At 27.8% G+C, this 27932-nt stretch overlaps 2 protein-coding genes across 9 annotated transcripts in view; both read left to right on the top strand.

Moving 5' to 3' along the window:
- LOC147806889 (cofilin/actin-depolymerizing factor homolog) overlaps nucleotides 1–27932 on the top strand; it is a 119948-nt gene that overhangs the window by 25563 nt on the left and 66453 nt on the right. For 2 of the 5 annotated variants that reach the window (XR_015435337.1, XM_087167378.1), the window contains exons 5-6: nucleotides 6173–6411; nucleotides 10243–10394. The exons of 1 other annotated variant lie outside the window; for it this stretch is intronic. Coding sequence is in view for 2 of the 4 variants with exons in the window: in XM_087167378.1 (XP_087023504.1) it covers nucleotides 6365–6411; nucleotides 10243–10394 (199 nt within the window). In the remaining 2 variants the exon portion in view is untranslated. Of the gene's footprint in view, nucleotides 1–6172; nucleotides 6412–10242; nucleotides 10732–27932 lie in introns of those variants that run through there. 2 more of the 5 variants (XM_087167381.1, XR_015435354.1) reach the window with 2 other exon arrangements.
- The window catches only part of LOC107436735 (cell cycle checkpoint protein RAD17), a 39563-nt gene continuing 25206 nt past the window's right edge, over nucleotides 13576–27932 (top strand). For 2 of the 4 annotated variants that reach the window (XM_087167375.1, XM_087167377.1), the window contains exons 1-5: nucleotides 13645–13664; nucleotides 16052–16181; nucleotides 18273–18352; nucleotides 20952–21126; nucleotides 24135–24259. Coding sequence is in view for 1 of the 4 variants with exons in the window: in XM_087167374.1 (XP_087023500.1) it covers nucleotides 21119–21126 (8 nt within the window). In the remaining 3 variants the exon portion in view is untranslated. Of the gene's footprint in view, nucleotides 13665–16051; nucleotides 16182–18272; nucleotides 18353–20951; nucleotides 21127–21225; nucleotides 21354–24134; nucleotides 24260–27932 lie in introns of all 4 variants that reach the window. The other 2 variants (XM_087167376.1, XM_087167374.1) reach the window with 2 other exon arrangements.

Here is a 27932-nt window from a genome sequence, read left to right as displayed (position 1 = left end):
TAAAAACTGGTGATCAGTAATTACCCCAGAAATGATCAAAAATTACCCCGGAAATGATCAAGAGAAGGGGTAATTCCTGATCACTAAAAATTTAAGATCTTTTAAATTCTAATTAGATTTTCAAACAAAAGAAGGTAGAATAGGACTCATCTCATATAGCTTCAAACTTCCAGTAAATATTAAAATTCTATCTTGAATAGTTTTTTTACAAAATAGATGTTTGCATTTTTTGATCAATAATTACCCCAGGTCACCCTAATTACCATAAATCATAAATACATTAAGAAAGTAACTACCTTTTTTCTTATAAATAAATAATATTTTAAAATAACATAGAAAATATTTTAATTGATATTTCATTGAAAAGTAGTTATTTAATTTTTGTATATTTTATGCCTATACAACCAGTAAACCTTTAATAACTTATTATTTATGTTAAAAGGAAATTGATGATGTGTGTCATTTTTAAGTGTTTTGTGTATTATGCACGAGTTTGCTGATCCGCACTGTGTTGGCCACTCAATTCTGTGGTTAATCGACAGTTTACAGTTAACAAGCATCAACAAGTAACTAAAATTGAAATTGCTAGCTTTTGCTTTGTGTATAAAGTTTTTTTCCTTTTTTTAAAGGAGCCGAATATCTTTTTATTATGTATATAATAATAAAATATTAATAATTAAAATTTTCTAAATTCTTTTGGTGCAAAAGGAAAGAAAAAGAATATGTTAAGCAAACTTCAAATAAAAATTATGAAAACAAAAATAAATTAAGTTTTGAGAAAATATGTTTTTTTTTCAGCTCATAATTTTTTTTAACAAATTTTGTTTTAAATCAAAACTATCTGTGGGACACAAAACAAAGTGTATTCATAAGTTATTTAAACATGTTTAGATAAATTATTTTAACTTGTTCTTTTTATTTTAAAATTTTGTATTATATTTACTGACTATATTCTTATTGTTAAACTATATCATTCTTATTTTAATGTTGTTTGAAATCTGACAAAATAGAAACAACACATGTAATTACATTATTAAATTAAAACATATTAAACACATTAAAAGTTTTTTAAATAATTAAAAAATTACAATCCCTTATTCAGTAATAATTTCCCTCTTAAGTATATTTTAGGTTGGCACAGTAATTAAAAAACAATAGTTTTTCCTATTAGCTGTAAAGCAATTTTTTTTAAAATTAAACTCTTGATATAGTGTATAAAAATAAGTTATTATAGTTTGTACAAATAAATTTTTTTTTTACTCACTTGCAATTTACTGAAAGAAAGCTGGAGGAACAGGAATTACTCTCAATAAAGTAACACATAGAGTTTTTATGATCAAGTGAAACTTATATACCATAAAAGAAATGATACTGCAATTAAACTTTAATATTCTTTAGTGAGAAATGTTATTTGTAACCTAAGACAGGGTACATAGCATTTTTAAAAAGTGCTTAAAGGTGCTTATTTTTGATTTACAGTTTTTAAATGCCCTTAAAAGTGCTTTTTTTATTCGCGGTTTGTAAAAGGTGCTTAATGTTCTTTCTTTTAAAGAAAGATTTTTTCTTTGCCCTATCGATTGTTGTTATAAATTACAAAAAATGCATGATTTTCACAATTTTCTCTGCAATATTTATCAGAAACTAATTATTTTTTCATGATTATATAAAGTTTTAAATTTTTTTATTAATTGTATTGATTTTTTGTTTATAAATTAAGAACTTTAAAAATAGAATTTTTTTATTTTATTACTGCACAAATCATAATTATGATCTTTTCTTAGAAAGTGATTAGAGATATTTTTTGAGTGCTTGAAAAGTACTTAAAAGGTGCTTATTTTTTGTTGAAAAATCTGGCTATGCACGTTTTATCTACTACGTTTAAATAAATGTGTTTATAAAGGCCAAATTACGGGGAAACTTTAAATCTTAGTTTAAGTATTATAAATATCGAATTATTTTTTATTCTACTGCCTTGAAATCATTTTGACTATTTATTTATTCACTGTGATTGTAATTATTGATAAGCTTACTAGTGCTTAAATCTTTATTTAAAAAATTTTAATTAAAGCTAAGGAATTAAAATATTATTTGTCTCCTAAAATCTTAAGTAATATTCTCTCAATACTTGAAAAATAGACAAAGTAGAATCTTAATTTCAAACTCTGCTTAATTTCTTTTAACATAGTACAATTTTGATATCCTAAATTTCTTAGTACAAGAAAAAGAATTGAAATGCTTTAATTACAAATAAAATTTGTTAAATTTAATATAGTAACTAAGTAATGCATTGAATATCAAAATAACTTTCTTTTCTTATTATCCATCCTACAAAATGTATATCATACGTATAAAAATATATTTTGATTCATGAAAACCATTTATTCAATTGAAATTTGCATCATCACATTCTTGTAAGCTTTTGTTTAATAGTCTTATATAGTTTGCTTTAGAAAAACATGAGATTGAAACTTAAATTTATGAAAATGTTGAATCAATTTTTTTTAACTATGCCCTTTAGGTTGCCCCCTCCCTAATGTTCTGCTCAGGTTTCAGCCACTATTAAAATAATTACTTCTTTTTACTTTTGTATTAAAATAACTACTTTTATTAACTACCACTAAAATAATTACTTCTATTTACTTGAATACATTTTATAAAAAATAGAATATTCTAATGTTTTGATATTTAACAATAAATCATTTTATTAAAAAATGAGCAAATTTTAAGTTAGTGAATTTGTATGATTTAAAATAAGTTCCTCTCAAAAATATTGTTTGCATATATGCATTATATAATGCTTAAAAATTAAATGTTTTATTTTTATCTGATAAAAACTTGGATTATTCTAATATTTTCATTATACAGTTGTTCATATTTGATCTCAAACGTTTAAAAGTTGTCCTATGTTTCATTAATAAAGTGTGTTGAAATATAAAAGCTACTGCTGTGTACTTTCGGTTTTTAAATAATTTGGAATATAGAAATAGTGTATTTTATTATTCTTTTTTGAAAAACTTTAATTCATTTAAGTAGAGCAAATTATATGTTTTTTAGTTTACTGTGTGTCTTTTTTAAAATTAGTCTGGCATATGTCTGCTGTTCCAGAAAATCTCCGTTTTTTTTCTTTAATTTGTCCTTGGCCCACTACAAAGCCTCTATTGTATCACATATTCTGTTTTCCTATGTTTAAATTTATTTTTTCTCGGGTGCAGTCTATTATTTTCAAGTGAAGATAACCGTTCATTTTATTATAAATAAAATATTAAGAAAATGTTCCAATATAAAATTATAATAGCTGTGTATTTTACTCTTAAAATAAGCTTATTTTGCCAAAAAGAATGACCTTTAAAAGAAACGAATGTGGTGCAATAATTGGGATTTGTGAGCAGGACCACCAAGTTTTCTTCTCTTTTTTTTTTCTCTTATAGTTTGTTTGAACATTGACTAATCCTACATTTTTATTCGAAAAATTTTTTGTTACACTTCTAAATTTAAATATCCGTATTCAAGCACTAACTTAATTGGATAGTTTTTATTCCGTAATGATTTATGTCAAATATTATAAAACCTTTTAAATGACTGGTTATTTTTATTTTTTCATGTATGTTACATATGTTTAATTGAAGTGTATCAAAATCTGGGGAGTTACTATATAAAGCAATAACTTAATACAGTATATATACATGGTGCTCAGTAAAGTTCAAGTGCCTGTGCACTCTTTTAACTTTTGTTTTCAAACAGCTGCAGCTTTTTAAAGGTATCTGCAGCTGTTATAGTGTCTATATATTGCAAAATAGCTATGTACTACATGATTATATTACTTAAAATGCTAACTGGAGATTTGTGTTCCTATCTTGACAGTGGTACGAGATATGGGAAAAAGTAATGATGATGATGATAATAATTTTGAAAAATTTGTGCATTTGAAAGAACACAAAAGAAAAGCTCTTTGAATACTTAAAATGATCACAGTACTGTAAAGATTGCTGAAAAAAATATAGTAAAAACCAAACATCAAAAAAAAAAAAATTTATTATAAAGAAATATTATCTTAATAAGTCATAAAAAGTTGCATAATAAACAAAAAGTTGCATAATGTAAGCTGGAAGTTGTGGAGGGAACTTAAATATTATCTAGCAAATTAAGAATGGCTTAATAATTTTTTTTATGCCAAATTGAATTGAATCAAAACCTAAATGAATAGGATAAACAATTTAGTAGTTATAAGGGTTATCATGCATAAAAGGTTTAAATATTAGTTAAACTTATTTGCACATAAAAACCCTTTTAACTTCCACACTAAGAAGCATTCAGAATTCAACAGCGTATTCGATAGCAATACCTGATGTATATTAATGAATTTTTTTTATTTAAATAGTAATTTAAAAGTTTTTACAGGTAAAACTTCCAGTTTTGTATTCTTGGCTCTTTTTTTTTTAAATCACATTTAGAATAAAGCAATATGCAGAATATAATATCTCACATGTTTAAATAGCAATTTTGAACTCACAATTAGGTAAAATTGTAATTTTTATTCTAAATTTTAAAATCTATATTTTGGGTATTTTCTTTTTTGATTTTCAAAACCACTTCTCTAGACTGCTATGCGTTAAAAAGTGTGAATCAAAACTTTAAGCCTTTAAAATTCTTGTCTTCTGCTGAACACATTTTGGACTGTTTGGGTTTCTTTTGAGAATTTTTTTTTTCTTTTTTTATTTATTTCATCATTGACTTTTTGAATATCTTCAAATTTTGGTCTAACTCTAGCAACTTGGTTTGGATTTAGAACAACTATTTTAATTATTTATTTTCTTTTTATCATGTTCAATTTAGAGTAAATGTAATATACCAGACAATACCTCACTTGCTCAGGCAGCAATGTCAGATGCTTAAATATTTATAAGTCTAAATTTGCATTGTTTTTTCATTATACCACATCAACTTCAAAACTTTTTGTTCTGTTGATTGGGATTCGATTTCTTTTCTTCGATTTAACATGAATGGATTTATCAGAAACAATACCTCCTTTGTCTAGATAGCAAAATTTAAGTTTTGCACTACTCTGACTTCTTCTGTAAATTTAAGATAGTGGCAAAGCTAACTTAAAATATCTGCATTTTGCTTTAAAATACGACTTTTGTAACATTGAACTGGTTTCCTCTAAATGTTTCCATGTTCTTCTATTTTGAAAGAATGTTCCTAGATCCCTAGTTTTGTGATTAAACTAGTAAATATTATGTAAGTACTCATTTTTCCAAACATAAAAGTTATTTTAAATTTCATTAGCTATGGTCTGATTCTGATAATTAATATCATTAGAAAAAGAAATTCTCTCTATATATAAATGAATGTCTGTGTAATACTCTTAGTAATTTCAACTAAAATTATTTAAAATTGCAATTCGAATCAAGTTGTAGTGTAGTAGTCAAACATGCTTGCTAACTCTTATAATATTACGCACCCGCCAAATCTCTTGTTTTTTAACGAAGACTCCTGTATTTTACGACTATCTCCTGTTTACCTGTGTATTCTCAAATATTTCTGTACTTGTTGCTGAAATCTTTAAAATAAAATCCGTAAAATATCTGCTGATGGCAAAAATACTCAACTGATAGTGTTATTTATTGCCAGTTACTGCAATATGTTTAGTGTTAATAGTTTAAGTACTCCTCAAGGTCAGGGCTAACCGTGGGACGTTTTCAGGATTTTCCTCTCTATGTTACGCAAATGCGGGTAAGTTCCATCAAAAAGTCCGCCTTGAAGGCAAATTTCTCCCAATACTTGATTGATCCAGAAATTCCCTTGTACTCTGGATTGGGTTCAAAACTACAAGTCTACAGAGTGCAACATTAGTAGCCTTAAACCCAAAATTGGGACAGCTGTTTAACAACGATTTAAAAATAGTTTAAGCCATTATAAGTAATAATTTTAAGAAATCATCTTTAGATTTATAAACATAGTTTTTACTTCCCTAAATGTAAGTGCTTATATTGTTTCCAATTTTGAATTTCTCTTTTTGACTTGGATGTTGTTTTAAAACTTTACTTCTAGCCTAAAATATATCGCTAGTAAAATCTCCATTATTTTATTTCTCCAATGTTGGCAGGTATGATATTAACTATGAGTGCCTGTCTTTGTTGTATTCTGCCTATTTACTCAGCTTTTTCTTCAGACTTCCCCTTTTCAACAGACTGATTGGTTCTGAGAGCAAAGAAATTTCAGAAAAATATTCTTTTCTGAAGAATGAAAATGAAAACAAGGACATAAGATGTTTGAAAGGACTGCATGAGAATAATAGTGAGATTCAAGACGTAAGAAATCCTGGGTTTGCATCCAGCATAATAGAAATAATTCTAGCAAAGGAATGTCTATTGAGAAATCAACTGTTATCATTCAGCAAGCTTGGAGACAGTAAGTTGTCTAAGTGAAAGAAACTCTATATAATTTCCTTCAGAGATACATTTTTTTTAAAAATTAAATTACAAAATGTACCTTATTCTTATATTTTTTCAATTATGCCTATTATTTTTCAAAATATACCTGATTTTTTTTCAATTACTTTGACACTTGACTGCCTTTTATAGGGGTATCTTTTTCAGCATTTTACATTTTTGAAATGTTCAATTAATTATACATAGCTGCCAACTCTACTGGATTTTGCCAGTTTCTCCTGGTCTACAGGTTTAATAAAAATTCTCCAGGTTTTTGTATATTTTAGAAAATTCCCTAAAATATAGTAAGTTTCCTTAAAAAAAATCCCTATTGAAATAGAATTTTTGTACAGATAATTACTTGAATATTTAAATAAATATTACTAATAAATAAAGAAGTGAACCTCATTTATAGAAATCGGTTCAAAACTTTTTTTGTTCTAAAATGTTCAATTTATTTTCATTCAAATCTCTCTTCTTAAACTAATTAAAAAAATCTTTTAACCATCTTTGATGAATTAAATACCTATTAATATTCGAAATTATGAGTAAACATAATACATAACATTTCAGGTATGTTTAATGTCAATCATAACTGGAAAATGTTGCAGTTTATCTATTTTGATAACTATAAAAATCCCTAAAATTCCCTATGTGTAAAATATTTAGTTCATTGTGCAACAATTATCATGAAATGTATATTTCGTAAAATTCCTATCCATGTTGGCAGCTATGATTTATATATAAGTTACAAATGATTTCAAAATTGGTAGAATAGTTCTTAAGAAAACTATTTAGCTGATAGCTCTTAAATTTTGTATTTCGGCATTTAATATAAAACAGTTTAAAATTATGTAACAACTTAACAATGTATTAACAACTTAAAATAACAATTATGTAACAACTTAAAATAATAATTATTAAAAATAATTATTTTATTCAAACTATTCTTTAGGAAATAAGTTTCATTTGCAAGTACAAGTGTTTTTTTTTAATTGTGTAATTAGTTTTAGATTTATAACCAAAAACTAAGAAAGTAAAATTTTTCAGCAATGAAAAATATTTCATATTTTTAACCTGTTATAGTACTTTATATGTTATGATAGTTACAGTACGTTTACATTCTAGTATTTGCAGCTCAGCACCAATCGAAGAAGTGGTTTCGAATTTCGGTCTTATTCTGACAACGCTAAAAAATTGGAGTACAAAGGAACTCATAAATTTTTTTTTTATTCTATGCTTCATTAAAAAAACCTAAAATGTTAATGAAAATTGATTTTACATATAATAAGATTGAAGAGTTTTATTTTTACAAAATTGTACTTATACTTTCAATGAATAAATAAATTAACAAATCTCAATTTTAGAGATTTTTATTTATAATTTTATATTCTTCCACAAAATCTAAGTTTTGATCATAATTGTCAAAACAATTCTAGAACATGAAATGCCAAAATTATTCAAGAACATGATCGATCACTTGTAATTTTATATGTATGTTTATTAATAAATATTTCCTATTTATAATAGCGAATAATTATCCTTACACCGAAATTTTGGATTTTTGACATGACTTTTAAAACTCTTTGAAATCATCAATTGCCAAACTTATAAAACCTGAGTTTCTTCCAAATTGTTTTTTTCTTCTGGAGTTTTTACCACTGTCCGTCCATGGTTATAACTGTGACCCTCTGGTTAAGATGAACAATACCCTGTTCTTTAAAATTTAGTCTCTTAAATTTATAAGAAATCGAATCAATTTTTCATTTTGTCTGATGCCAGTGTTATCTGATGCCAATGTTAAATTTTTATAATTTTTAATTATAAAAATTTGTAAATGTCTTAATGTTTGTAGAATCAGTTACCAGATTGGATGAGATTTTTTAATTTTGAAGTGAGACTAAACTTAAATATTTTATCGAAAATTATTTTTGCCTGTTGTGAAGAAAATTTATAAGTGTCTTAAACCTTAAAAAACTATGTTAATAAATTGTACTGAATTATAAGCCATCTATTTGCATCTAGTCTCTGTCTAGATACTGAATTTTTTTATTTAAATTGCTGTTTCTAAGGAATTTTCCAACCTATTTAAATTTTTATCTAATTTGGAACATTTTTCTAATCTAGTTAAAGTAACACTAAAAATATACATGCATCATATTTCAATATATCTGAAACAGTTATTTACATATTCAATTAAATGTGATTTACACATGTTTATGAACAACTTACCCATGAAAATTATATTGATTTAATAAATGCATGAAGTTTATTTTTTTAGTTAAATATATTGATTTTAAAAAGTTGAGAAATTTGATTTGAGACTCAATCGAGACTTGAGAATTTAAGTTTGAGACTGTCAAAAATAACCTTTGATCTCCAAAAATTACAAATTTGGCATCCCTGTAACTAAATGTTGTGTAGGGCAAGGAACTTTAACCTTTCAGAGAAGGTCAAATTGGGCAACAATCTGTATTATATAAAACGCTAATACGTACGTATGTATCAATAAAACCGATGATATTTCTTTTCTCCCGCTGGCAACAGTTTTCATTTTTAATTGATTGGATTCGGCGCGCAAAAGCACGTAGTGAGCATATCATATGTCTAATCGGGTGAATTCTCACAAAATTATCTTTCATCGAAGCCGATGCTTTACATCCGGCGTTCAGTACTATTTCATATTGTTTTACAACACATGGTTTTAGCCCTCTGGTGGGAAAGACTTTAAAACAAAACTTACAAAATTTACTTTTCTCAATAACTGAAATTTAGAATAGTGTGATTAAGAAAAATATGTGAACTGTTTGCAATTTCAAATTAATATTGAAATGCACAGGTTTAGAATTTTCTACAGTGAAAAGTTTTCGGAACTTCAGTGTTCAAAAAAGTATACAAAAGCTAGACGTTAAGAACGTATCCAATGCGCGAGCAAAGCGAGAATCGGATTGCGAAGTAATCCGAAATGAACTGCGAAAGCAGTTCCGGGGGTTGGCGAGCGCCAGCGAGCAGGGGGCGAAGCCTCCTAGTTTAAAATATTTTGCTAATGAAAACCAGGGATCTGTAAACCCTTCCTGGGGGAATAAAAGAGAAAAAAAGACTGTTCGAAACGAACTAAGTTTCCCTAAGTTGAAATTCCAAATGTAGTATTCTAAGAAAATATTTCTACTTATGCAAACATCCTGTGCACATTCTTATTGATATTAAATGATAATTTTTTTTTTTTTTGTAAATGAATAGTTGATCAATTTATATTTATTCATAAAATTAATTAATAGAATATTATGCAAATAAAAACTAATTTCTGGCAATTTTTTAAATAAAATATTATAAATTTAAGAATTATTTAAGTTTACTAATGCGTAACACATGAAAAGTGATGCATGACTAAGTTGTGTTTAAAATTTGTCAATTGAAATTTTTCAAAATGTGAGTGATTTTGTTTCCACTATTCGTCCGAAATGAATATTCTGCGTAGAGCAGTATAGGCTAAATACCAAATAATTATGTTGCATATCTAATTTAGTGGCAGCAATTGTTGAGCATAATCTTGTATCTATTTACAATTTAAAAAAACTTCTTGAAAAGGTTTATCTTCATTGAAAGTAAGGGGCCCTCAAATCACAAGGGGTCTCATTCAGCCCCTAGTATGTAACATGTGCATTCTACTTGAAATTCATCCAGCTTTAGTTAAGGTGAAAAGATCAGTATCTCTGTAATTTTTCTGCTCTAGTCATTGTCTTGTTATAAAATTAAAAAATTTATTACTTTGCCTAATATTTTTTACTAAATTCTGACAATTTTGTTTTAGGTGTCCTGAAAGTGCCAAGGTCAAACAAAAGATGTTATGCTCTAGTAGTTACGATGCTTTGAAGGAAGCTCTAGTTGGTGTATACAAATATGTCCAAGCTTGTGACTTTGAAGAGGCCAGTCAAGAAGCAATTGAGGATCATTTCAGAAAAGGTAAATAGGACACTTGCTTGTGTATCAGCGATCTTTATGGTACCGGAGGAGCAACTTATGAAGTGTCTTCTCGGCACTTTGAAACGATCCCTCTTCCATTGCTTCTGTTTATTTTTTTCAAAAAAAGATGCCAGATTGGGATGCTCAGTGTAAACATCTTAAAATTACAGAAATATCTGGGAAGTGCTTGTAGAGCATCTTTATATTTGCTTTTTATGCTGATTAATATTTACATGTGAAACATGTAGAGAAGTTCCTTTTTTTATATACCTATATATCATTTTCTTAATTGTAATTGGCAGTCATAAGGAAATCGCATGATTCTACAACTGTTTGAAAACTTAAGTTATTAAATATTTTTGAGATTGCCATTCATAGTTTCAACTTATTTTTAGTTTCTTTGATTATACAATTGATGGTTTCTACATCAGTGATTTATAAATCAATTTTAGTTATGGAATATTTTTTTTTAAAAAATTTCTATCTATGTATATTTTTTTTCTTTGTTTTATACATTTTTTTCATAAAAATTTCTATATTTCGTAATATATTTCTTCTAACTATTTTTTACTGAATTTCGAGACCCTGCCCCTCGCTCGCACCGATTCACTGTCATCATTCTTTTTCTTTGCTTAAAAGTCAGTATATATTATGACTTTTCATTATCAAAGGAAAAAAGATCATCTTTGTTTATAAAATATGTACTTATTGCAATGATATGCTTTAATATAATGATATCACAATCGTAACAATTAGCTGCTTTTGAAAATTTCAACTGTACTAGAAAAAAAATATTTAATCTTAATAATACTAAATGTGCAACACAATCAAAGGAAAATATAAGCAATTTTACTTATTAACAATGTGTAATGATAACCTTCAGTTTACAGACTTTAGTTCAAATTGAAAGAGATTTGTATGTCTCTTGAAATATCTAATATTTTTAAAAAATTTAATATAAATGTTAAGATTTATTTTTGGCAACATCTAACCTTAGTTTTTTTATTTATTCGATTTTTTTTTGTTTATGATATCAAGCACGGTGCAAGCTATAAATTTAAGATCTTGAGAGAGATAAATATATTTTTTACAATAATGAATAAATAATTATTAATAAAAAATAAAAAATAAAGAAAAAAAATCCAAAAAAATATATATTTTAAAAAAAATATCCATTTATTTCAAAATTAAATATGTTACTTTTATGATAAAGACACTTTACAAATAACTTAAAAATAAAACGAGTCTCAAGGAAATGTGAGTTTAGATTTATTAAGATTCACTCTAAAACTAATGAAGTCTTTTATTTAGTCAATTTTAAACAATATTAAGCGTAAAAATCCATCTATTATAAGTTTAGTTCAAATTTAAGGTACAATAATATCTTAAATAAAAATTTTACTTTTTGTTCAATTAACTCTAAATCTTAATTTATCGTAATTTTTAGGCAACTTAATAGCATAAATTTGTTTTAAATGATTTATTTTTGTCTTCTTAATTAGATAATGAATTTCGAACTCGTTTACCTCCATTTTTGATCTGTTGGAGCAATATCGTATAAAATTCACTTCATTAAACCTTGGCTAAGCACCTAGTCCTGTTTTTCAGGTCTTCATCGTTTATTAAGCGTGATAGGAATGCTATTTTATGGCCGTGATCAGATAACGTGGACAACGCCTTAGCTGGTATCCTTCTCTCTAAACTTTCGCATCACACTTTTAGCCGCAATAGATTTAGCGTGAACTTTACTGTGTATTTACATTGGTTGTTTAGGCGGCTTCTAAAATTGAATTTATGACCCGTAAGCGAAGTGAGCAGCCAACGGCGCTACCACTACAGTCTTCATTTTAATATACGAACAGAGCCGCGATGGTTGGTCCATAAGAATTCCGCATCCGGCTTTCACCGACCACAGTGCTGAAGGTAAATATTCTCAGTGGTAGAGGGATCATGGGTTAGAGTCCCTTTGCTGTCAGGCTAACCGTGGGAGGTTCTCGTGGTCTTCCTCACCATGTAACGCAAATGTGGGTTAGTTCCATGAAAAAGTCCTCCACGAAGGCAAATTTCTCCCGATCCAGGAGTTCCCTTGTCTTCTGGATTGGGTTCAAAATTAAGAATCGTAATTATTAGAAGTCTTAAACCAAAAATTTTATCAGCCATTCAACGACGATTATGAAATAAAATATGCTAACAACATAAAATTTGCATTAAAAAGTTTATGGAGTCACATTAACTTAACTGTGTGTAATTAGTAAATTATGTGTATATTATTTTAATATTTATTTTGCTTCCTTTGATCTTTTTTGTTACATCGCTGACTATTCACAGCTTTCAATTTCATTTTTTCCAAAGGATTTGATTAAACAGCCTGTTCTATTTTAGATTTTTTATGTTAATGTGATAGATACACAATTTACTGCTTTTTTTAAGCTTTCTTCAATATTTTTTAAGTGTTTTTAAGATTTTGTATAAAAGTTTTAGTTTTAAAATTTCACAAAAAATATGGAGATTTCTTGGTATTTTTTTGTTAGAGTCAATAGATGGATATTTAGGTATCAAAGAAAAATAAGTGAAATTTAATTTTCCCAACATTAAATATTTTAGTCATCTGTGCAATCAAAATATTTATTTGTTACTTAATGAAAAGAGAAACCAAAAATCATGTATAAAGTAGATAAATAAAACAATTCTAAAAGAAAAATGGGAAATGCAGCAGAAACTCCATAAGAAAAGTGAAACCAATAGAAAATTTGTAAAGTACAAAACAATGAAAATGACATTTTTATACTTTTCATTAATTTGATAATTGTCATTGTTTTCTTCTTTGTAATTTTCTATTGGTTTCATTTTTCATTATTTTATCTTTAAAATTTTCTATTGGTTTCTTATTCCCTTTTGATCTTAATCTAATTTTGTCAATTTAGATGTGAGAAAAAAAGTATGACATATAATACTATCTTTCCTTAAAAGATTATTCATTCTACTTTTTATGTTATAAACATATAGCTAATTGTGATTTTACTTCTTTGAAGCTTCTTTAATCGACTTAAATTATAATGTTAGAAATTACGGTATTTTCTAGTTATATTGCATTTTTTAGATATCCTGTCTTTTAGGTGATGATAATATGTAATGGTTTATAATTGTTTGAAAATGTTAATGATTATTAATTTTCTTCCAGGTCAAAGCAATGACTTATTATTCCACGACTAGTGCATCATTTGTGCCATTTAGACTGCTTTCGATTGTTGAAGATGTGGATAAAAACAGGTGACTTTCTTTTTTCGTAACTGCTGAGTATTATTAAATTTGTTATTTAAAAGAATTTTTTTTTTTTGAAATATCAGTTTTTAGAATAATTTTAATTTAAAATTCGGTTTGTAATAACATTGCTTTTTTTTTCTAACAATTAAGATCTAAATTTATTATTTATTTTTAATCCAAAGAAAAAAGAACATTCATTTTATAACTATTTTAGTTTATACAAATTAAATTTTTATTAACTTGTATTAACTATTATTTTTTATAACCTTGAAAGCAAACTTTAGCCTATTTTAGAGCTTAGCAAATATGCCAATTTTAGCATAATTTACAATGCATGTCAATTTTTTTTTATAATTTATATTAAGGGTTAATATTATGGATGTAAGAATAGTCTAGTAACTGATGTTTGATATTTTTCTTAATATAACTATGCAGAATACAAATTGATTTTATGATCTTTTAATTCTTTTTCATATCATTCTGTAACTTCAACTAAATTACAATACAATGCAATGCAAAAAAATAGTTGTTTTTTTTTATAAAATTAAATAAAGTAAAATAAGGATTTTTTTTAAAGAAATATTAATAAAAATAGCTGTATTTTTTATTAATGTATTTTACTTGCAATAGGTAGGATAAATAATTTATTATTGATAATTCTTCTATTAAGTGATTTATATGTATAAAAAATTACAGCCTGGTTTCCAAAGTGCCTGGTTCACAGATCCAACTAAATATTTAAAATATCCAAGTCGGATCTCATAAAATTCAAGATCAAATATTCCTTAAAACAGTTATATAACATCCAAAATTGACTTCTATATACACCACTAACTTCGCAGTTAACTCACTGAGTAAAATATTATTCATTTTATTAAAAAAAATTAAATTAGTAGGAACAAGCAAAATACAATTATATTTTGCCGAAGCTAACTGATGCTGTTTATTTTTTAATGAAACATTATAGGAATTTTGTATATATTGATGTTAATCTATTAGGAATTGTTTAGTGTTCTATAAATTAAATTGTGCTAAAAACTTTACAGACTTACATTCTAAATAAAACAACTAGGAAATGAAAAATAGTATATAGTTAGTATATTGTAGAATACTATACGGACTACAATTTCTAGATTGCGGCTAGCCCCCAGATTTTAAGAATAAAAAATCCATATGTGTAAAAAAAAATCCATGTTTATTTCGGGAAAGTACGTTTTTGTGTTTGGTTTCGTAACTTAATCAATAGTTAGTGCTACTTAATTAGCGAAGTTGAAGTCACCCAATAAGATTGGAACTCTTAATGGAAAACCAATGAGATTGATACTTAGTTCGTAAAAATCCGATCATTAGAGCGAAAGTTATTCAGGTTGTACTTTTGCACATGGTACATATATCTGCTTAAGTTGTTCATATGTAGAGGTGTACAAATTTATTACTACATTTTTAGTGTACCATAGAGTGTTTAAAATATATTTTCCGTTCGTAATTTATTGTCAGACTCCCGGTGGCTGAATGGTAACGCTTCAGCTCTTGTACCACAGGTCCTGGGTTCGATTCTCGGGCCGAGCAAGGTCGACTCAGCCTTCCATACCTTCAGTGGGTCAATAAAATGAGTACTAAGCACTGGGGGTTCCGCATTCGGCTGACCTCCTAACCGGACCATCTGCTCATGCATCCCAGAGCCCAAGGTCAGGAAAACTGAGATGGGCACATTAGGTTTTAGCCCTCTATTGGCTGTCGAGGCACTGAGTTTAGTTTTTAATTTATTGTCAGTCCCACAAACCTCAAAAAGTTTAAGCTTCATTTATATGTGCGAGAGATCTCACGATCAAATCACTACTAAATTTATAATCTGATTCTTAATATTTTTTTTAAATATATCAAAAAATAAGCTAGCATCAAAGTGTTTCCATTATTTGGTCCAACCCTTGTATATAAAGTATTAATACAAAACTTTTGCTGCTATGAAGAAAGAAAAATATTTTCTAAAAATACAGAAATTTCCTAGCAACTGGAGGATATGTTTATAATGTACAAAAAAAATGTGAAGGCCCTCCTGTTTCAATGCTTGTTCAGTTGTAAAAAAAAATAACTTTTGAAAAATTGCAATTTAATGAATACATCAATATCATATACATCAATGACATCAATATAATTCAAAAAACATAAATGACATTTCTGAATTTTCCTATCTGAACTTTCATATTGAATTCATATTTGAAAGGCAAAACCATGATAGTTCCCAGCTTATTTTTAGCATTAAATTTAAATAAAAATTTGTAAATACTTAATTATTGAAATATTTTGCAATGAAAAATAATAGTTGGAATAAAGTAAATGTTTTTTTAAAGTAATGTGTTTAATATTGCAACAAAGTGCTTGCTCATTTCTAGGTTTTAGAAGAAGTCCGAAGAGTTCTTATTATTTGTATGATTGTGAGGCAACAGCCTCGACAGTGGTCTATCAGTGCCAAAAACTCCTTGATTCCGGACAGCAGGCATCTGTGACTTCAAAAATCTTTTGGTACATTTTCTTAACTCTCAGATATTTTGATGAAAATCATAAAAGTATCGTAATATTCAGCATTTTAAAACTCTGAAGTTCTCATAATTATTAGTGTAAAAAGTTATATTGAGTTACATTGAAAAATTATCTTTTAGATAAATTGATTCGATATTAAAGCTAATTAAGTGAAATATTATATTGAAGATTAGTGGTTGGGAAAACTACATTATTTTTGTAGTTTATTACAATTACAACTAATTTGTAACAAATGTAGTTAACTGCAACTGTAACTACAATTACTTTTTTTTAAATGTAATGACTTCAAACTACTTTGAAATTATAGTAACTACTTCCACTTTAAGAGGACGCCATACCGCGCGGAAGATAAGCTTCATCAAAAATTCTCTTTCTCCTTCATTACTAATTTAAAGTGCAGAGAAAGTGAGTTCAGATAAACCTTAATTAAGTTACGAAGTTTCACTTGCTGAAAAAAATACTTCAAAGTATTAAAATGCAAACGAATTATTCGAAGAGCGTAATTCACCGTTGCGTAATCCTAAGTTGTCGTCTCATCATTAATTTTCATTTGTATATTTTAAAATTTTCATTTCAGTATTTGAAACTTCATGGCTTTCTCTACGTTTGTCTGAACTCACTTTTTCTGCACTTTAAATTTCGAACTAGTAATGAAGCAGAAGGAGAATTTGCAAGGAAAATTTTCTTCCTCCGTATGGCGTCCTCTTGAGGAGACGAATCTTGCTGGAGAACTCAATTTACACCTATGCTCAAAATGGTTTTGAATAACAAATTGGCTTACATTAAATATAAGGGAATAATTAAGAGATATTTGTGTTTACAAGAGTGAGTTTGTTTTTCGTAAATATTTTTTTTTACAATTTATTCATTTAACCTTTATACCTATACCTTTTTATACCTATTTCGGTATTAATATTTAAGAAATTCGAAATTATCAAATAATTGCATCTTTTCAATTGTCTAATGCTCTTTTATTTCCTCTTAGAAATTAAGTACATCGAAAATACGTTCCGTCTCTTTGAAATAACATCAGTGTTTCACACGTGTGTATTCATATGTGAAAGTATGACAAAAGTGATTATCTATTTTACGTAATTTCCATTTTAAATGTTAGTTATACGTGATTTTAAATACGTAATATCTATTAAAGCTCAGCTGCAGCGACAGGGACATTTTCATGGCATCCACTGACTGACCCGCGAAGATCTGCATCTATCAAATTCAAAAAATAAAATCCGTTAGAACCGTCATTCTTTTCTCAACTGACGATAAAAAATAGTTGCCAGGAATTGCTACAAACTATGTACTGCTTTTTTGTATCTCCATACACTCCCTTTTTTTTAAAAAGAAGAGTAGCACACTACAAACTTCGAAAAAAGTAGCGATTGCAGTAGTTTCACTACTTGTAACGTGCTACTTCTAACTACTGTTTAAGATAATTCTTTTATCTAAAACATAAATATAATCTCTTATTAATATTTTTAAATTGTGTGAATAGTTTATTATTATTGGCATTTTTTTACACTTTCTGAGACCAAATTAATATTTTTTTAAATAATTAATTAATATAAATATTTGTATACCATAGCTTCAAAAAAACTTAACCAAATTTTTTCCTGGTTTTTGTTTATTTTAGAAGAAAGCTATCTTAAATTGTTGTATCAGTCATTATGGACGTATTTACTCAGCCCATTATTTATTTGGGAATTTAAATATTTATAAATATTAGGTGAATACCATTTACATCAATGTTTTAATAAATTAATTCTTGTTAGCAGTTAGGTTTAGTGTTGAAGGGTAATTTATTTATCACAGCTGTTTGCTGAATTGTTAAATTTAAAATGTATGTTTCGTTTAAATTGTTTGTTTGATACATTTTGAATTAGCATATATTTTATTGATAAATAAAGTCAAATCTTGATATCACAAACTCGAATAGTGACATGAAAAATTCCTTAATATTGAGAATCAAGAACCAAATATTTTTAAAATGTTAATCAAACTAATAACTTTACGAACATTTTGAAAGTTGTATCCCATACATTTGCTTCAAAAAGCCTTTACTTGAAACAGGGTCAATATCTTTGGTTCTTCATTTGATTTTATGCTTTGCTGAAATGTTTCTGTTCTTCAAGAAAAGTCTTTAGCTTCAAGTAAGTGTTTTGAATTCCTCAGAAATTTAAGAAATTTTATTTTTATTATATTATCATAATAGCAAATGATAGTGTTCCCCCTAAGAGTTTTTAGATGAGTAGCCTTCCCTACCTGCTGTTATTTAAAGGTGCATGCACTCTCCTTACCCCTTATGTTGTCCACCTTTCATTTAGAAAAAATTGCTCTTTCCTATTCTAAGACAAAAAAAAGCAATTAGCAGAAATGTGGAACTTCAGATTACCATTACTAGTGGGAATTATATTTAGGCTAAGGCAATATAAAATATTATTTTTCATATTTGTTTTATTATTTTTAGTTTTGTTTTAAAGGGCACATGTCTAGCAAAATATAATTCATATATTTGGCAGGATTAGAGCCCGTCAAAACTGGAGGTGCCTGTGATTTTGAAAAAGCACCCTGCAAATACATAAGGAATTCAGAATTTATTAAAAAAAATTCATATCTTTGAGTTAATTCTGCATTATTATTTTATATGTGTGCTGACAAATTTTAAAAATTAATGAAAACATTAGTATAGTATGCATCTTTATTGTTAGTGGGTAAAAAAAAAGGATTAAATTTTCCTTAAATGTTAGACAGTTTAACAAATATTTAAAATTTAGAATTACTAAATTTTTATTTCATTGCTTAATATAATAGCGACAACTTGAAATTTGACTTATTCATTCAGCATTTGCGGTATTTCATATCTGCCAAGTCATCTGTTTTTAACGAACACTCCTGTATTTTATGATCATATCCTGTTTACCTGTATATTCTCAAAATTCTACGCATTTGTTCAAGAAATTAACAAAAAATTGGTGATAAAATATTCAGTTTCTCAGATTATTCAGAATTATTCGTATTCCTCAACAGAAGGTGCTATTGCCAGTACTGATGTTGAGTGTTAATATCTTAAGTCGAACCATGATGGCTCGGGGGATAGTATGTTTGCCTTCTAATGAAGTGAACCCAGGTTCCGCATCCGGCTTGCACCGACCACAGTGCTGACGTTAAATATCCCCAATGGTAGACGTATCACGGGTTAGAGTCCCCTTGTCGTCAGGCTAAGTGAGGGAGGTTTTCCGCTCTATCTAACTCAAATGCGGATTAGTTCCATCAAAATATCAAATTTCTTCCAATACTTGATCCAGGAGTTCCCTCGTTTTCTGAATGGGGTTCAAAATTACATGGCTGGAGTTGAACATCAGTAATCGCAAACCCAAAATTGGGTCGGTTAGTAAAATCTCCATTATTTTTATTTCTCCAATGTTGGCATGTAAGCTATTTAAATAACCTGTATTTTAAAAATAGCTAAATAAAAAAAATTTTTTAAAAAAAAGCACTTACAAATTTATCAGGGTGGCCACCCACCTGGAAAACCTTGAAAACCTGGAATTATCAGGGAATTTTTTTTATGCTGGAAAAAGCCTGAAAATATCGGGGAAATTTGGATTAAAGCCTGGACAAAATCGAGGAATTTTAAAGAAAGGCTGGTATTGTTTTCTTTGATAATTTTTTTAATTTCACTAATTTAAATTATTTACTAATTTTCTTAATTTAAATTATTTCATCCATTATACCCATTTTTTTTAAATAGAAATGTATCGCCAAACAGTTGAAATATCATCAACTTAGCGATACTTTCCTTGCATCAAAATTTGCTCCATTACGGCTCTGTTAAACTAGAATGTCATAAAATTCTCCCACGGTTGCTAAACGAATGTAGAAATCTTTGACGGCTATGGGACTGTGCAATTTAGGAAAGATTCTGGTGGAAAAAGGGATTAGGACATTAGCTTCTGTTTTTAAATTCTTTCATGGACTGAATCCATTTGTGGCTCAAGTTTGTTCCGATGCTTTCGTGATAATTTTTTTTTCCATTTTGACAAAATGTTTTTGTATTTTTAACTTTATAAAATTCTCCAAAAATTAGTTGCTTATAATTTAATAATAAAAGATTTTATGTCGCACTCTTTTTCAGAAGGCTTTTCTACTCACATTCAAGGAAATCTGTGAATTATTTTTTCTCAGCAAACCAACCAATCACACATTTTTTTACAATCGCTAACAGCAATGTTTGTTGACAAATCATTACAATTGTTGCATTAATGCTAATTTTTTCTATTTCGTTTTAACATTTTATAACATATTCTAACTTTAAAAAAAAGGTTTTTTTAAGAGCCAACTATATATTAATATTTAATTTTATTCTTATGTTTGTCAATATATGATTTTTGATTCAAAATTTTGTACCAAAACATTAAAAAATAAATAAAAAATCTTGCCAAATTGTCAAAATAAATTATTTTTTTCAAGATGATATGTTAAAAAAATAGCATTTTGAATAAAATATTTTATAATATAGACACTTTTCTTGTACACATCCTATACTTTATAAGAAAAAAGAAACAAAAACCTGGAAATTTTAAGATTTTTATCTGGAAAACCTGGAAAAATCAGGGAAATTTGAAATCTGAGTTGAGTGGCCACCCTGCTTATGTGGGATTCATTGTAAATGCAATGTATTATTTATTTGAAAGAAATTTAATTTGCATGCTCTTGAATGTGTAGTAAAATCTAACATAATCTTTTTAGAGACCAATGTTCCAAACATTTGTCACGTAACAAGATTTACAACAAGACACCTCCGGATTCAGCAATTGATGATGGACAACAAATCCATTCACCAAATGGGTCGTCACCTCAAATAGAAGACTATTCTGATACTTTGAGGCAAATACAGAGAGCCTCTAATCATCGTAATGGAGAGGTTGGATATTTTTATTTACCTTTTGATGGATATATTATGCTCACTAAGTAATTTTTCTTTCACTACTAATATGTTCTATTTCTTTTCTTTTTTTTGTAGTTTTTGTTCAAATTTGTTCTTAAAATTCATATTTGACTTTTGGTTTATTGGGTGTACAAATAGTTTGTGCCGTTTTCTATCAAAAATCAGCTGTTGAATTAGCAGTTTATTCTGAAAAAAAAAAACAGGTACATTATCTTTTATTCAAAGTATTCTTCATTACTAGACACTACTCTTTTCCATCTTTCTGAGAGCATTCGGATACCACGTCGGAAGAACTCTTCATCTTTTGAGGATATCCACGAATAAATCCGCTCCTTGGTTTCTTCAAATGATGTAAACTTCTGCTCAAAAAGACCGCCTACCATCGACTGGAATAAGTGATAATATAAAGGGCAATGTCTGGCGAATACGGTGGGTGGGGGGGGTCTTCCCATTGAAGTGTTTCCAAACAGCAAAGTCAATTTTCATGCAATATCGACGTTCATCGTCTCTTGGCTTCAGTTTCAATAGAACTTAACTTCCTTGTTTTTGGATCATTCCCAACGATTTTAAACGATGTGAAATTGCTTGCTGAGTCACTTGTAATGCAAGAGCAAGTTCTTTTTGCGTTTGGGACAAATCTTCTTCCAATAATTCTTCCCAGGCCCTGTGTTCGTTCAATTTCGGTATTCTGCTGTGTTATTTGTCTTCATCAAACTCACCGTTTTTAAACTTCTGAAACCACTTACGATAACTTCTCGCACTTAAAGCAGCCTCACCCTATGCTTCTCTAAGCTATAATGCTATAATTTTTCGCAGTATTAAAAATGTTCAAAAAAGATATCAACATTACTGTCTCTATAATCATTTAATAAATAATTAAAAAATGTGCATTAGAATTTCTTTTCATTTTGCATAAGTTATTTTTAATTCTTTAGCTTTAGTGAAACAAAAATGTCTAGTTTAAAGCTATTTGCTGAAATTATGTTGCTAAATTAAGGTATAAGCACATAGATTCTTGAAAGTGTTGATTCGTTTTTGGGGATGCTTAGCCTGAGATTTTTTTCACCTGTTTCAATAAACAATTTTTCCTTAGAAATGTATAATGCATTAATTTTACGATTTTAGAATTCTTCTTTGCAAGCTCTGACAAGCAGATTTGCAGAAATTAGAAGAAAAATTAACAGTTACCATATTTTGAAAATACTATATAGCAGGAAAAGGAATTTAAAATTATAAATTTAAAAATACAAATTTCTACATGGAGAAATTCCTATTTACTCAAAGAATAATATTGAGAATATGTATGAGTCTTAATGTATGTTTTAATATTTAACATATAGCGAAGAAGAAGAAAGAAAAAAGAACTGCATTATTAAATATTTACTTAAAGAAAGTCCTTCAACTCTAGCTAAGGAAATAAAAAGAGGCAAAATTAGATTACATTACCTGATTTTTTGAACATTAGCATTAGCACAAAGATTGTAAACGATGATAGAATTATTTTAATGTACTAGATTTAAGAAAACACTGATTTGTTTTTATGCTATGCCGAGTAATAAAATCATCCACCCTATATCTAAATGTGTACTACTTCTATCCAAATTGTGACTGATTTTAATTAAGCTTTAGGGCTGCAATGGAACATTACTTTATTTTTTAAAAAAACTTAAATAAAATAATATTAGTGCTCTGTCCAGGACAAATTTGCTACCATTTTGCTGTACCTTCACAAATTCAACTTAAGGAAAAACAGTAATTTCACAAAATACTGTTTAAAAAACAAGTTCCAAGATTCTCTACCCTCGTCTTCTTAAAATTTTGTTGTTATATTCCCGTAAAAACGATAAACCCTGGGTTAGTTACTCATTTCGATTTGAAATGGAACTTTTCTAACTTATGAACTATTATTTTGAACATTATTTTAAATTTATTCTAATTAATTCTTTATTTTTTTATGAAAGATTTTTTTTTTCTCTGTGAAACTTTTTTCTGCATGACCCAGTCGAAAATGTTCTCATAAAATGAAGATAACGTTTAGTGCTAGTACTGTTAAATGTATGTGTTTATAAAATTCAAGTTGAAACTTGTGTATGGATAATGATTTTTATGGATTTTTAAATTAGGATACAATTTAAAGTCCAAAATTTTACAATAGCAAAATTTATTTTGAACGGATGAGAAAAATTTATATAGAAATTTACCAGCCATAAATGATTTTTATTTGTAGTATCAATTTTTGAAAATAATTTCTTATTTCACCATATTTTTGTGTGGGCTTTTTAATATACTTTTTGATTTTCACAAATTATGTCTACATTTTCGCAAAATAGCTCTTTAAAAAGCTTAGACAGACCCCTGAATATTTTCTGTGAATTTTAACACCACTGATTTCACCCAAGAAGAAAAGTTGATTCTCTGTGAAGATATGCATAACCATTTCTTTAGTTGTTTTAGTGATAAATGTACAGTTAGAAGTTTTAAAATCTTTCTTCTGTTTTGGACACCGTAAATTCATTTCACAAAATTTAACTAATAATATACAAAGCTGACTGTTCATACAAGTGATATCAATGAATTCATCAATATTCAATATATCAATTCTATAAGAGCATTGAAATAGCCTTAGCGGATGGATGAGGTATGTTTCCATTCAGCACATGCGACGTCATAACCAATCAGAAATAGTTTTTGATTGCATCCACTACGGTGGCCTTTGTGGGCAATTTAAACGTTTAATAATTAAATAAATAAAAATTTAAGGAAAAAAACTATTAGACTTTTTTGTTCAGGAGAGTAAGCTAGGATTGAAAATAAAGAAAAGAGATGTTGTAATTGTCCATTATTTATTTATTCAAACTAGGATTTTTACATAAAAAATTGTTATATTGGTCTGTATGACTTCTATAACATCTTCTATACCTTCCAAAAATTAAATGATATTTTCTATTTGTATAAATGTTAAATATTTTTAAAATGTCTGCTAGGCTTGTTCTGCTTTGGAGATCAGATAACCACCAGGGAAACTCAAGCACAGTCCTTCAGTCGATTTCTCTTTCAATCTTCGAAATATTTCTTATATTCAAACGGTAAAAGAATTATACTTATTGAGGTGAGACTTCTTCATTTAATTATCCAACAAGGACATTTTTAGGAGTGGGAACTAAGATCATATTTTTTTTAAAAAAATTAAATTTCTGTGTTATTTTAAAAAAAAAATTGAAAATCTCATTCCTGCATTGAGACCTTTTTTTTTAACAAGGAAATTCATTTTTCTATGGATTGTTGACTTTTCTTTAAAGATACTTGATAGTGATCTTGTGTACAGTCCGCAAAAAAAAAAGATATCACCCTGAATAACTTTCGTTCTAATGATCGGATTTTCACGAACTAAGTGTCAATCTTAATGGTTCCGGGGGGTGACCTCAAGTATGCTAATTAATTAGTGCTAATCATTATTTAAGTTACGAAATCAGACACAAAAACGTACTTTCTCTGAATAAACATGTATTTTTTTTTACAAATTTGGAATCCAGACACTTGAATTAGACAAAATTTTAAAAAAATTGGGTCACAATAAAGGTTTATATATTTGGCGATAGTTCAGAAAACCGCCAGAAAAAGTCGCCAACGCAAATTAATATTTTAAGGTAACCCAATAACTAATTCAAAAGAAGAACTTAATTTCACTAGGTTGCTAAGCAACCAATTTCTGACTGTAAAAAAAATTAAATTTAAATTATGCTCTGTGATTGCTCAGAGAGGTTTAATAGAAATATCTCAAAGTCAATAGAAAATATCTCAAAGTTTCTAGGATATAGACAATTTTTAAGCTAATTTCTGTCCAAAAAGCAAAATTTTTTTTATTTTAATCTCCTTTGAAAAGAAAATTTGAATCGATTTATAAATTATTTATGATTTTCTAAGCTCTTAGAATTTAAATACATAAATTTTTAGCTGATATTATTTAGATTATGTTGTTTTTGTTATAAAAATTCGAGGATTTCATACTAAAATCAAATTAATATAACTTATTATGGCTATATACAGAATTTTAGGGATAATCATTTTTACAGCTTTAATCGAGTGTTCTAGGCAAGAAAGTTTGAGGAAAAGAAAGAGCTTGAAAAATAAAATGTATATTGTATAGTAATTCTCATGTGCATTCACAAGGTTTTCTATAATTTACAATATTTCTTTTTTCTATAACTCAAGGAATTGCTGAATGTTTAGTGTTATTTTAAAAACGCTGAAATATGTTATGTTTAAGAATAAGATATTGAAATACTAATATGTTGCATATTGTAAGATTCATTGTTTAAAAAATCGCTTCATTTTGCTAGATATTTAGGTTACAAGGCTTTCTTTGGATAAAGATGATTAGCAAATACCATCCTCATCTTTCGATACATTCTGAAACTTACATACGCAAATTCATCATAAAATGTCGCACAGCATATTCTTCAAGTACGATTACAGCTACATTTACCACCAAATACTGCTACTATGATTATTTTTGTTTTCTTATATATGTTACCGGCAAAGTATGAAACGCCGGTTTTGAATAGAATGTCTCGACATTCTATACAATGCCGGATGTTTTTAGGCAAAGTATGAAATATGAGAGGTATTACATACTTTCCCTAGGCATTCTACAGAATGACAAATGTTATTTAGGCAAAATATGAAGAAAAAAAACATGCTGATGAGGTCATTATGTTATATTAATGATGTGCATGTTACTGTGAATGATCGAAATCGGTGGTTGTTGACTCTCACCGGTGAATGTTGACAATCACATAGTCGCTTTGGTGAATGTCCGAAATATTTATTACATCCGATTTGATATTACTTTATTCGCGGATATAATTACATTTATTCGATATTTTAATACTTACTGACGGTAGATTAGAAGAAACATCAGTCTTTGGAGTATCAGGCTAATATATATCGGGCAATGGCACTGAACCTTAAAAAATTATCGGTGTAGGATATACCGGGCAAATGTATACCGGGCAGTGGCACTTGACCTTAAAAAAGCATCCGTGTCTGGTATACCAGGCAAATGTATACCAGGCAGTGACACTTGACCTTAAAAAAACATCAGAGTCTGGTATACCAGGCAAATGTATACCGGGCAGTGGCAATTAACTAGAACTAGTATGACTAGACCTTTGGTAAATGTCCGAAATATATACTAGGTCTAGTTAAGTGCCACAGCCTGGTATACATTTGCCCGGTATATCCTACACTGATGTTTTTTAAGATCAAGTGCCACTCCCTGGTATACATTTGCCCGGTATATCCTACACTGATGTTTTTTTAAGGTCAAGTGCCACTGCCTGGTATGCATTTGCCCGGTATACCCTACAATGATGTTTCTTCTAATCTATCGTCAGTAAGTATTAAAATATTGAATAAATGTAATTATATCAGCGAATAAATTAATATCAAATCGGTGGTAAAAAATATTTCAGACAATCACCAAAGCAACTAAGTGGTTGTTGACATTCACCGGTGAAAGTCGAACTTTTCCAGATTTTGGTCATTCACGGACAGGTGATCACAGACAGGTAACATTCGGTCATTCACAGACAGGTGATACTAAAAAATTACTTTTAAGATTAAGACGATATATAAGATGTTGAGAAATTTGCAATGATGTGAGAGATGCTTAAAAATGTTGACTAAGTATTTTAATTAATATTTATAAAAAATATATTCAGGAAATTGATAAATATTTTATTCCAAATCTATTCATACGTATGTATAATATGGAAATTGTATCAGTTATTGAGAAAAAAAACTAAAAAATAAAAAATAATCACATTAAATAAGCAAAATCTGGTGTATTATCATATTCAATCACAAGCATGCTTTTATAAAACTCGACACTCGTTGATTAAAATGTTTTATTCATATTTCTTTACTAAATTGCAAATAGAATTTTAGACGACTAAAAAAGAAATATCGTATTTTATAGTTTTAAAAAAATAAAAATAAAAAATTTAGCAAACGATTATTAGCGAAAAAAATATGAATGAAATTTCACGCCACTCGCGCTAAGTCAAGTTCCTCGTAAGTTTATCACATTTTAATATTAATCGCCCCATTAAATCATTTCTTCATTGTCGCCAAATTATTATTTTTTTTAAATAATTAATTTTAATTTTCCTCATCTTCTAAAAAATAAAAACAATAGAAACTTTAGATTTTTCAATTGAAAAATATGTAGATTAAAATGGTATAAAAAAATCCCTACCTTATAACTCGAAATTTTTTCATCCTCACTTTAATTAAATAATAAAAAATAATAAATAATTATTAAAAATTATTTTTTTTCGTGAAATTATCTTTGGATAAATGATTTTTATGGGTGGGTGCAATTTTTTTTGAATTGCTTCATTAGTTTTTAAAATATGATTGAAAACGTAAAAAACGAAATTAACATTAAGGGGTCCAAACTTTGAATCGTTCTCCTGACCAAACTATGGGGACCACATTTCCCAGATTGCAGCTACCCCCTATATTTTGAAGGTTAAGAATCCAAATATGTAAAAAAAAATACATGTTTATTCAGAGAAAGTACGTTTTTGTGTCTGATTTTGTAACTTAATTAATAGTTAGCACTAATTAATTAGCATATTTGAGGTCACCCCCCCGGAACCATTAAGATTGACACGTAGTTCGTGAAAATCCGATCATTAGAACGAAAGTTATTCCGGGTGATATCTTTTTTTTTTTGCGGACTGTACATTTTAAAAACTAAGTTTACATTATGATGA

Source organism: Parasteatoda tepidariorum, chromosome 7 (genome assembly GCF_982258835.1).
Source record: "Parasteatoda tepidariorum strain Cologne lab strain chromosome 7, Ptep-v5.0, whole genome shotgun sequence".
In the NCBI taxonomy this organism is placed as follows: Eukaryota; Metazoa; Arthropoda; class Arachnida; order Araneae; family Theridiidae; genus Parasteatoda; species Parasteatoda tepidariorum.
The sequence above is the reverse complement of the archived record's forward strand: the minus strand, read 5'-3'. Positions and strand labels throughout refer to the sequence as shown.